The sequence below is a fragment of the Marmota marmota genome, unplaced genomic scaffold (genome assembly GCF_001458135.2).
Source record: "Marmota marmota marmota unplaced genomic scaffold, marMar, whole genome shotgun sequence".
Lineage (NCBI taxonomy): Eukaryota > Metazoa > Chordata > Mammalia > Rodentia > Sciuridae > Marmota > Marmota marmota.
Genome location: NW_026000205.1, coordinates 11,234,391 through 11,244,989, shown reverse-complemented (window position 1 = coordinate 11,244,989; position 10,599 = coordinate 11,234,391). Strand labels below are relative to the sequence as shown.

General features: G+C 51.3%; 1 protein-coding gene across 2 annotated transcripts; it reads left to right on the top strand.

Annotated features, from left to right (window-relative positions):
* The first annotated feature begins 2,883 nt into the window (after positions 1–2,883).
* On the top strand, positions 2,884–10,118 carry Upk1a (uroplakin 1A). 2 transcript variants are annotated; one of them, XM_015497198.2, is made up of 6 exons: positions 2,884–3,278; positions 5,946–6,020; positions 6,118–6,225; positions 7,824–8,003; positions 9,435–9,518; positions 9,595–9,786. In XM_015497198.2, exons 1-6 carry the CDS (start codon positions 2,901–2,903, stop codon positions 9,637–9,639), a joined length of 870 nt encoding a protein of 289 aa, XP_015352684.2. In that variant the 5' UTR covers positions 2,884–2,900; the 3' UTR covers positions 9,640–9,786. The 2 variants fall into 2 exon arrangements, with proteins under 2 accessions (XP_015352684.2, XP_015352683.2); XM_015497197.2 differs by having other exon boundaries at positions 9,435–10,118.
* Positions 10,119–10,599: the final 481 nt, after the last annotated feature.

The following is a 10,599-nucleotide window of genomic DNA, read 5'->3' as shown; positions in this document are numbered from 1 at the left end:
AAAAAAAAAAAAAAAAAAAAAAAAAAAAAAAAAAAAAAATCTTTAAAAAAGAGAAAAACTAGTTTAAATCTATAAAGTGGATTGACATACCAAATTAACCATTCTAACTAGAAAACATCTCATGCTTTAATAACCAAGCCAGTGTCTTCTTTTTATTTTGTTGTTGTTTTGGGTTTTTGTTTTTCTTGGCACAGGGACTTGAACCCCAAAGCGTTCTACCATTGAGCTCTGTCCCCAGCCCTTTTCATTTTGAGCCAAGGTCTCACTAAGTCTCTGAGTCTTGACATTGGAATTGTATATTTGTTCGCATGCAACGGGGAAGCGTAGACTCAGAGAAAACCCAAATGCCCTGGCATCGGGGCTGAGAAATTCTGGGGAAGGTCCGGAGGCCCCAAGCCCTCGTTTTCGCCTGCGGGATCTGCCCTGAGCCACTAGAGGGCGCCATAGGAGAGACCATGGGGCTCTGGGAAGCGCTGCCGTGAGGCGTGGTGCGGTCACTTGTCGCATTTATCCCTCGCAGAGGTGCCTTCGCTCAATTCCCACCGCCGCCCGTGCACGTGGTCTGAGAGCACCCATTTTGCAGATGTGCACGCCACGGAGGAGGCAGAACTAGGATTTGATTCTAGATCTCTTCCCCCTCCCAACCAGCCCCAACCCCGGGGCTGGGGATTGAACCCAGGGCCTCACCCATACTAGGCTGGAGCTCAGGCTAAGCTACAACCCTGGCCCCTTTACATTTTTTTAATTTTGAGACAGGGTCTCATTAAGTGGCTGAGGCTGGCCTTGAATTTGCAATCCTCCTGCCTCAGCCTCCTGGAATTGCTGGTGTGCCATTCCTAGATGTCTTTGATTCCACAACCCCAGGAAACCTCTAGCTATGGTTGTGTGAGTGTGTGTTGGGGGAGGGCTGCTTTTCTCCCACTAAGCCCCTTCAGTGTGCTCCCCTCCTTTCTTTTGACACACTCCTCTTTCCCCTCTTACACTCCTCTCACTCATCATCCTCTCCTCAGCCACGGCCTCTATAATCAGCCTCCTAAGCATGCCTTCCACCTTTTCCCCATCCTCCTAGCCTCCATCACCCTGCCTTGGTCTGGCTCTGTCCTCCTCTCCTGTCTGCCAGGATAGGAGCTGGGGGTCCCTGGGTCCTTGCCTGGGTCTCCACCTGGGCTCCTGACTGACAGAAGTGAAGCCACCTGCCCAAGTTCACCCAGAGGAGAGGAGGCAGTTCTGAGATTCAGGATTCTCAGATGGCCCTGACAAGAAGCTGGTTCAGGCTCCCAAGAAAGCCCATGTCCTGGGATATCAGGGTGTGTCCTCCCCTGCCCCCCAACCTTCCCTCCTCCCCTACTGCAGCCTGGGAACCAGCGGCCATGGGCACATCACCCTGTCCAGGTGGCCGGATATCAGCGCAATCTAGAATGTCAGGTCTATAAATCACTTGCATGGCGGGAGCTCATAAAATCTGTTCTCCCATCCTGGTCTGCCCTCTGGGTTCTTGTCTCCTCCTCCAGAACTCTCCTCCATTCTTTGGAGACTGGCCCGAGGAGGGGCCTGAGCATATATAGGGAGCTGCTGTGGGTGGGGCTGACCAGAGAGGCTTTGGGCAGAGAAGGTGAGGTGGGGACCCTGGGAGTCTGGACTGGGCAGGGGGAGCCTGGAGGGGGGAGGTCTGTGAGGGCCAGTGCTGAGTTCTAGCCAGTGACTGCCCTGCCTGAACCGAGGCTTTCTCTGCTGCAAAAGGGCTCACTGCCAGGGTTGTGGGGGCTGGGCACATGGGTACCAGCCTGCGCCCCTGCAGAGAGCAGGGCATCCTCTGGTAGCCCTGAGGCCTCTGGGTGTGGGATGGAGATGGGGAGCCCTGCTCCCTCCCTCCCTTCCTGGCCTCATCTCTGCCCATGTCATACAGGACTATGGCTTCTGCAGCAGCAGACGGGGAGAAGGGATCTCCGGTTGTGGTGGGGCTGTTGGTCGTGGGCAACATCATTATTCTGGTGAGCCAAGCCCCAGTGTTGGGAAGCCAAGTGGGTGTGTGGTGGGGGGAACCCTGAGCCTGGGGTGGAGGCTGAGGGCCCGGGACTCTCCAGTTGACCTGTGTTTAGTCTCAAGTCAGAGCAACTTGGTCCAAACCCACCTCTGCCTCTCCCTAGCTACGTGACCTCAAGGGAGCAACCTGACTTCTCTGTGCCTCCTCCTCCTTATGGATAGATTGTGTCTTTGTTGTATGTATGGATTACTGTTGTAGAGATGAGTCCATGTACGGCCCTCAACTCAGAGAAAAAAGCACTCAGCAAACGCTAGCTACCATGATCAAGTAACTGCTTGGCACAGGAGGCCCACCAAAATGAATAATGTCTATTTTTTTCCTTTTTGGTGCCGGAGACAGGACCCAGGGCTTCAGGCATGCTAGGCAAGCGCTCAAGCACAGAGCTGCACCCCAAACCATAATAATGCCTTTTCATTGACATTGTCTTTAAATATACCTGCTTGCTCCAGAGCCAGACAGCCTGGGTTCAGATCCCAGCTCTGCCACCTTCTGGTTGAGACCCGGGACCAGTGACAGAACCTCTCTGGACCTCAGTTTTCTCATCAGTAAAATGGAGAGGAATCAGGAATGCTGTGAGGATAGCATGAGTTCTTGAATTCTGTGCTTAGAATAGAGCTGGGCACACAGGGTCACTATTTGCATGACCAAACAACCATAGGACACTACAGCTGGTGACAATAGCGCTTATCATAAAGTATAGCTGCACAAGGCCTGGGTCACAGCAGAGTGTTGCATTTTTAGGGCATGAATTCCCCTCCCCGGGAATAACAGCACGGGCTGGCATCTTGTCTGTGCCAGTCATGTGCTCCGGGCTTCACAAGTGGCATCTTTACCCTTGAAGGAACTGGCAGCTGGGATGCGGGGGCTGGGCGGGGGCTGGCTAGGCCCTCCCTCGCCTCCTGGCCTCCACCCAGTCTCATCCCTGCTCACGGGGGACCAGGGCTTTGCCACTCTTACCGTGTACCCACTTGACCCAGAGGGCAGCTGGGCCGCCAGCCCTGGGCAGACCTTCCTCACCAGCCGCCCTGTCCAGCTGTCAGGCCTGGCTCTGTTTGCTGAGACGGTATGGGTGACAGCTGACCAGTACCGGGTGTACCCACTGATGGGCGTCTCGGGCAAGGATGACGTCTTCGCTGGGGCCTGGATTGCCATCTTCTGCGGCTTCTCCTTCTTCGTGGTGGCCAGTTTGGGTGTGGGAGCAGCACTCTGCCGCCGGCGGTCCATGATCCTCACGGTAAGACCCCAGGAGTGGGGTGGAGCTGGGACAGATGTTGTGGAGAGCACCGTCGCTGAATTAGCACAACTGCCACCACCACGGCCCCTACGGGGACTCTTCATGGTGTCTCATTCAGAGTTGCTCTGGCGTTAGTTGTCCTGTCCCCCAGACCAGGCTCCCTGTGACCCCCACTGTGGGAAGAAAACAGGGGAGCTGGACAGCAAGGTGGCCATAGCAGCAGGGCTAGGATCGGAACCCCAACGTAATGAGCCACCCCTCGAGCCAGGCGCTAAATGACTCAGATGGATTAGATCATTCATTCCTCAAGCTCCACAAGAGACACTGTCATCCTTGTTGTCATCCTTATGTCATCATCACTATGACCCTACTTGACAGAAATAGAAGCTGTGGCTCAGAGAGGTGAAGTCACTTATGCAGGCTCACACAGCCAGTTGGTGGCACAGTCGGTTTAAGCCTGAGCGGTGCAGCTGGTGAATTTCTGCCAACAATAACGCACACTTGCCAAGAGCTGCTCCTGGGCCTGACGTTAGAACGAGCAGTTTGGAAAATCAGCTCTCTGCAGCCGCCCAGAAGCGCTGGGACGTACATGCTTTCCAATCCCTTTACCAGATGGAGAGACTGAGAGCCCCAGGTATTGGGAGGGTAGGGATCCCCATGCAGGCCCTGGGGGCTGCGCTTCCTCTACGGCACAGGGTCTTCTGGAGCCTCAGGAGCAGCCACTTCCTCAGTCAACGAGTGTTTCTTGAGCAGGAAGCACGTGCTAAGCCGCCACTAGGCACTGTGGGTACAGTACTGAGCAAAACATAAAGGCCCTCCACCAAGGGGAAAGGGAAGGCAAGGCCTCACAGTCAGAGAAAGCAAAGCTCTGGAGGGGGCAGGGGAGTGAGCCAGGGAGCATTTAGAGGGAGAGCATTCCAAGGGAGGAACAGCATGAGCAAAGGTTCTGAGGCCAGAGGGGGCTGGGGTACAGGGACCTGGGGCCATGGCCCAGGAGGGAGGAAGCTGGGGAGCCAGTGGGCAGACAGGCAGGGGGACAGGGAGCAGCCTGAGAAGATGCCCAGTTGGCTGGACCTCGTGGGACTGTGGTATTATCCTGAGTAAAATGGACTCATCATCTTCCTCCTCCTTCCTCCTCCTCTCCCTCCCTTTCTTTCCTCTTTTTTTTTCTTATCCTATATTTAACTTTCTAGCATAACAATTTAATCCACGTCCTAAAAGTTCACCAAACCGGTTAAAAAATACATTTGTGTCTGTGTCTGGCTCCCCTTCAGTTTGTTATTAACTAAAACAGAATTGAAAAAAAATTTTATTTTGGGAAATTTCAAACAGAGAGAGGGAATGGCCTTTGGAGCCCCGTGAACCCCTCACCTGTTTCCCCAAGAGCAACAGGCGCCACACTGTCTCCTCCACCCGCCCTCCACCTGGCCACATGTTTTCTTCCTGGGGTATTTTGAAGCACTTTCTAGACGCAGAGTCACTTACCTGTAAATATCTGAGTGCACATTTCTCTATGTGATAGGGACACTGTCTGAAAGCAGAAGGGTGTTATGTGATATCGTCCCATTTCTCAGCAATGGAGCTGGTACATCAGCACCCAATGTCCTATTGCCTTAAGGGTGAGGGCTGAGGGCAGGAGAAGGATTTTCACGAAACACCAACTGTTGGGATCCCCCTCCCACTTTATGACATTGGTACACACTGCACAATTGACCCTAATTCCTTCCTACTTTCCACTACCCATCTATGCTTCAATAAATGTCTCTGGTTGTCTTTATAATATACTTTTATTTATTTGTTTGTTTATTTATTTGTTTTTGTACCATGGATTGAATTGATGGGTGCTTAACCACAGAACCACATCTCCAGCCCTTTTTATTTTTAAATGTTTTTTATAAATTTAATTTAATGGGGAGGGGGTTTCCAGGGATTGAACTCAGGGACACTCAACCACTGAGCCACATCCCCAGCCCTGTTTTGTATTTAGAGACAGGGTCTCACTGAGTTGCTTAGCGCCTGACCTTTGCTGAGGCTGGCTTTGAACTCGTGATTCTCCTGCCTCAGCCTCCAGAGCCTCTGGGATTACAGGTGTGCACCACAGCACTCGGCTTCTTTCTTTCTTTCTTTCTTTCTTTCTTTCTTTCTTTTCTTTTCTTTCCTTCCTTCCTTCCTTCCTTCCTTCCTTCCTTCCTTCCTTCCTTCCTTCCTTCCTTCCTTCCTTTCTTTCTTTCTTTCTTTCCCTCCCTCCCTCCCTCCCTCCCTTCCTTCCTTCCTTCCTTCCTTTCTTTCTTCTTTCTTTTCCTACTAGACATTTATCTTACTTATTCCAAGCCAGTAGTTAACTTTGGGGAATACACTGTACATTGATACTTATTCATTTCCCTTACTATTTCATTGTAGAATAGTTTAAATGTGCAGAAAAGCTGAAGGACTTGCACAGTAAGCTCCGGCCCGCCCATCACTGATGTGGCCATTGACACTGGTTTTTAGAAATCCTGTTTCTTCCCCCTCCCCATCTGCAGTGCTGGGGACGGAGCAGGGTCTCACACAACTGCCACTGAGCTACCCCACAGCCCCAAATGCCCTTTCTACCCAAGGACCAGTCCCTCAAGGGCCGTGGCCTGGCGGCCAGGCTGCCGGACTGACTGTCCCCCCTGGTCTCCGCAGTACCTGGTGCTCATGCTCCTCGTCTACCTCTTCGAGTGCGCCTCCTGCATCACCTCCTACACCCACCGCGACTACGTGAGCCGCCCCGGACGCGCAGCGCGGGGCGGGAGGGTGGGGGGCGCCCTGACCCCACCCAGCCCCGCTGGCTCCCGCTCTCCCGTGTCCCCCGCAGATGGTGTCCAACCCGTCCCTCATCACCAAGCAGATGCTCACCTTCTACAGTGCAGACTCCGACCAGGGCCAGGAACTGACCCGCCTTTGGGATCGCATCATGATTGAGGTGGGCGAGGTGGGCCCCCAGCGGGCCTGGCCTCTGTGGACAGGGCTCCGGTCATGGTCATGTCCACGGGTAGATGAATGAGTGCTTCAGAGACATCCATTCCCGGGATCACTACCAGGGGACGGCTTTGCTCTTGCAGAGAGTAAACAGGCCCAGAAAAGGAATGTCACTTGGCCAGGTTGGTAAGTGGCAGAGCTGGGATGTGAACCTGGCAACCTAAATCCATATTGTCTCCATAACGATGATGATAATAACAATGAGAACAGTCATTAATTGAGCACTAACTTTGAGTTTTTTAAAATTTTAAAATTTGCTCTAATTAGTTATACATGACAGAATGCATGTTGACACTTGTACACAAATGGAGCACAACTTCTCATTCCTCTGGCTGTGCTTGGTGCAGAGTCACACCAGTAGTGTCATCATACATGTATATAGGGTGATAATGTCTATTTCATTCCACTGTCCTTCCCATCCCCACACCCCTCCCCTCGCCTCCTCTCACTCCTCTCTGCACAACCCAAATTTCCTTCATTCTTTCTTACTCAACCCCCAATTATGGATCAGCATTGTCTTATTAGAGAAAACGTTTGGTCTTTTTTTTTTTTTTTTTTTGGAGAGGGTTGGCTTATTTCACTTAGCATGATATTCTCTAGCTCCATTTACCTGAAAATGCCATAATTTCATTCTTACTTATAACTGAGTAATATTCCACTGTGTATACATACCACATTTTCTTTATCCAGTCATCTGTTGAACTGCATCTCGCTTGTTTTCATACTTTAGCTATTGGGAATTGAGCTGCTATAGACATTGCTATGGCTGCATCACTGTATTATGCTGATTTTAAGTCCTTTGGGTACAAACCGAGGAGTGGGATAGCTGGGTCAAATGGTGAGTCCATTCCAAGTTTTCTGAGGAATCTCCATACTGCTTTCATAATGGTTGCACCAATTTGAAGTCCCACCAGCAGTGTATGAGTGTGCCTTTTACCCACATCCTCACCAACACTTATTATTGCTTGTATTCTTGATAAATGCCATTCTGACTGGAGTGAGATGAAGTCTTAGAGAAGTTTTGATTTGAATTTCTCTAATTGCTATAGATGATGAACATTTTTTCATATGTTTGTTGATCGATTGCATTTCTTCTGTCTGTTCAGTACCTTAGCACATTTATTTATTGGGTTTTGTTTTTTGTGGGGTTTTTTTGTGTTAAATATTTTGAGGGTTTTTTTTAAAGATTTTTTTTAAAGATGGACACAATATCTTTATTTTATTTTATTTTTAACATGGTGCTGAGGCTCCAACCCAGTACCTCACAAGTGCGAGGCAAGTGCACTTGTGAGGTACTGACAAAAGAATTTAAAATAAGTCATGAATTTGTGTTTGATCCAAATCTCCCTTCAGTCTCCTGGCTCTGGAACAAATACCAGTGATCCTTACACACACACACACACACACATTGATCCCCAAGACACAGTCAAGTTGAGTCCCACTGAGGCAAAGGCCAAGCTTGCCTCTCCCTGCTGTGTGACCTCAGGCAAGTGGTTGTCCTCTCTGAGTCCCAGTCTGCCTCATCCCCAATTTTCTCTCCAGCAAGAATGCTGTGGCACATCTGGCCCCATGGACTGGGTGAACTACACATCAGCCTTCAGGGCGGCCACTCCAGAGGTGGTGTTCCCCTGGCCTCCGTTGTGCTGCCGCCGGACGGGAAACTTCATCCCCGTCAACGAAAATGGCTGCCGCTTAGGACATGTAGACTACCTGTTCACCAAGGTATGTCCCTTCCCTTTGCTGTACCTGTCTCACCATCCTTTTCTGGTCTCTGCTCCCTCCCACCACTCCCCTTCTGTACCAGGGATAGAATCCAGAGGCACTCCACCACTGAGCTACCCGCCCAGCCCTTTTTATTTTATTTGAGATCGGGGGACTGGCTAAGTTGCTTGGGTTGGCCTTGAACTTGTGATCCTCCTGCCTCAGCCTCCTGAGTTGCTGGGATTAGAGGCGAGAACCCCAGAGCCTGGCAGCCTCTCTGCTTCTTATTCTTTCTTTCCCACAATCTGTTCTCCTCCCCTCTCTGGCGTCCTCTTTCTCTCCTCTCTCCCCCGTTGTCCCAACTCTCTCTGCAAATCATCAGGAAGCACACGGGATCTGACTGACCCAGACCCGGCACCTGCAACTTGTCTCAGGTTGTCCAGAAATGAGAGTAACGACAAGAACCGCAGCCCAACATCAGTAACGACCCACATTTCCCAAGCCTTTCCTTTGTACAAAACAATCTTCCAAGGGCTCTCAGACTTATTTAATCCTCACGACAACCTTATGAGGTAAAGATTACAATTACCCCATTTTACGGAAGATAAAACTGAGAGGTCACTAGTGAGCTGGGAATGGATTTCAGGCAGTCGGGAACCAATGAGGTGCTTTAACTACCTCAAGACCAGGACAGAGACGGGTAGACTAAGAAGAGAACTGGTCCCACTGACTGCTTTTGGCTGCCTGGGACCCTACAATGGCATGTCCTGGATCAGGGACTGGGGAGCCCGGGTGCCAGTCATTACCAGGGTCAGAACAGGACAGCCATTTCTCAAGCCCCAGCTGCCTGCAGAGCACTTAGAAGCATCACGTTGTGAGATTCTGTGGCTGCTCTCCAGATTGCCACTTCACAGATGGGAAAACCGAGGCTCAGTGGGCCAGAATAATACTCAGGCCCCACCGTGGAAAAATGGCAGAGTTGGCCCCCCACTTCAGCTCTGACTCCAGGGCATACACCCTGAGCCTTTGTTCTTGGCTGCTGCCAGGCTGGGACGGGGATCTACATGAAGGTGACGCTGGTGTGGCGCTCTGGCCCGACTCAGCCCCATCTCTAAATGGGCAGGTGTCAGAACCAGACTAAACCTAAAGATGGGTTTCAAACTCTTGGGACCTGTGGGCAGCATGAAAAGTGGGGTTCATACAAAATCACCTTGGGCTGGTACTTCAGGGCCACCATCAGGGGGGAACTTATTTGCACAGGATCTGGGATCAAAGTCCCCTCCCTGTTCCCCAAAACCTGCCTGGAAGGTAGATACCACCGTGATCCTATGGCCCAGGTGGGGACACCAAGACTCAGGGACAGAAGTGACTTCTCCAAGGGTGCACAATGGCTGTCCTTCAGCTGCCAGCCTCCGGGGGCACCTTGTCAAGTCCCTCTGTCCCCCTGCCCAGGGCTGCTTTGAGCACATTGGCCACGCCATCGACAGCTACACCTGGGGCATCTCGTGGTTCGGCTTTGCGATCCTGATGTGGACGGTGAGCGGCGGGAGCCCACGGGCTGGGGGGACGGGGGTGTCGGCGGGGCACCCCCACCTCACTGCCTCCCCACCAGCTCCCTGTGATGCTGATAGCCATGTACTTCTACACGACGCTCTGAGGAACAAGGAGAGGCCACCTGCGCACCTCGGTGTCCCCAACCTGCTGCTCCCGCCTCCTCCAGCTGGGGCCTCCATGGCCACCTCACCCCTCCCCTCTTCCAATCCCAAGACTCTTTTCCAGGTTTCTAAGCCCTGCTGACCCTAGGTGTGTCCTCCAAACCTCTGGGTTTGTGGGCCCTTGCCCTTTGCCCTTGGCCTCACATCACCAGGCTGATTCCTGACCCATTTTTAGGTGTCAACTTAAAGGTCCCGTCCTCCAGGACTTCCCTGACCACGCCCACCCGCTCACAGAGGCCGCCCCTGTAGCTCCCGAACTTCTCCCAGTGGGTGTATTGCGATTCCTGCTGTTATTTAATTATCTGTTGAAGCTCTGATAGACTAGGATTGCCATGAGGGGAGGGACAAGTTTTATGATGATCGCTTTACTGTCCCCATCATTACCCAGTTCAGGACTCAGCATGGACCAGATTTTCAATAAATGCTGATGGATTGATTGATTGAATGGCTTCATTTTCTTTTGGAGTGAGGGTGAACGAAAAAGAGCTTTTCTGATAGAGGTGGCAGAAATCCAACTCGCACTGACTGAAAGCATAAAGTGGAATTTATTGGTTCATGACACTGGCTTCAGGCATGTCTGGATCCAGGAGCTCAATCAAGGGTTCTAGAAGATCTGCTGTGTTCTCTAGATTTTTATCTTTATAGCTAAGCAACACAGGATTGAGGAAGGGCCTCTCTCCAAATAGCCTTAGCCAAAGTCAGGACTTAAATCTCACTGTCTTGGTTTAGGTATTGGCTCATCCTGTAGCTGGGGAAGGGAAGGCACTGCTTGATAATGCTGCTAAGGATGTATCCATGATGGTGATAGGGAAGGGATTTGTTTATCACAAGACTGTTGAGATATACAAGTGATAGACATATTTCTCCTAGGAACTGTAGCTTCCAGCAATTCTCTAAAGGTT

Coding starts and splice junctions, on each gene's coding strand:
- Upk1a (XM_015497197.2), top strand. CDS start 2,901: ATGCGGGGGCTGGGCGGGGGCTGGCTAGGCCCTCCCTCGCCTCCTGGC. Junction 3,279..5,945: donor GGCGGTCCATGATCCTCACG/GTAAGACCCCAG, acceptor TGGTCTCCGCAG/TACCTGGTGCTCATGCTCCT. Junction 6,226..7,823: donor GGGATCGCATCATGATTGAG/GTGGGCGAGGTG, acceptor TTTTCTCTCCAG/CAAGAATGCTGTGGCACATC.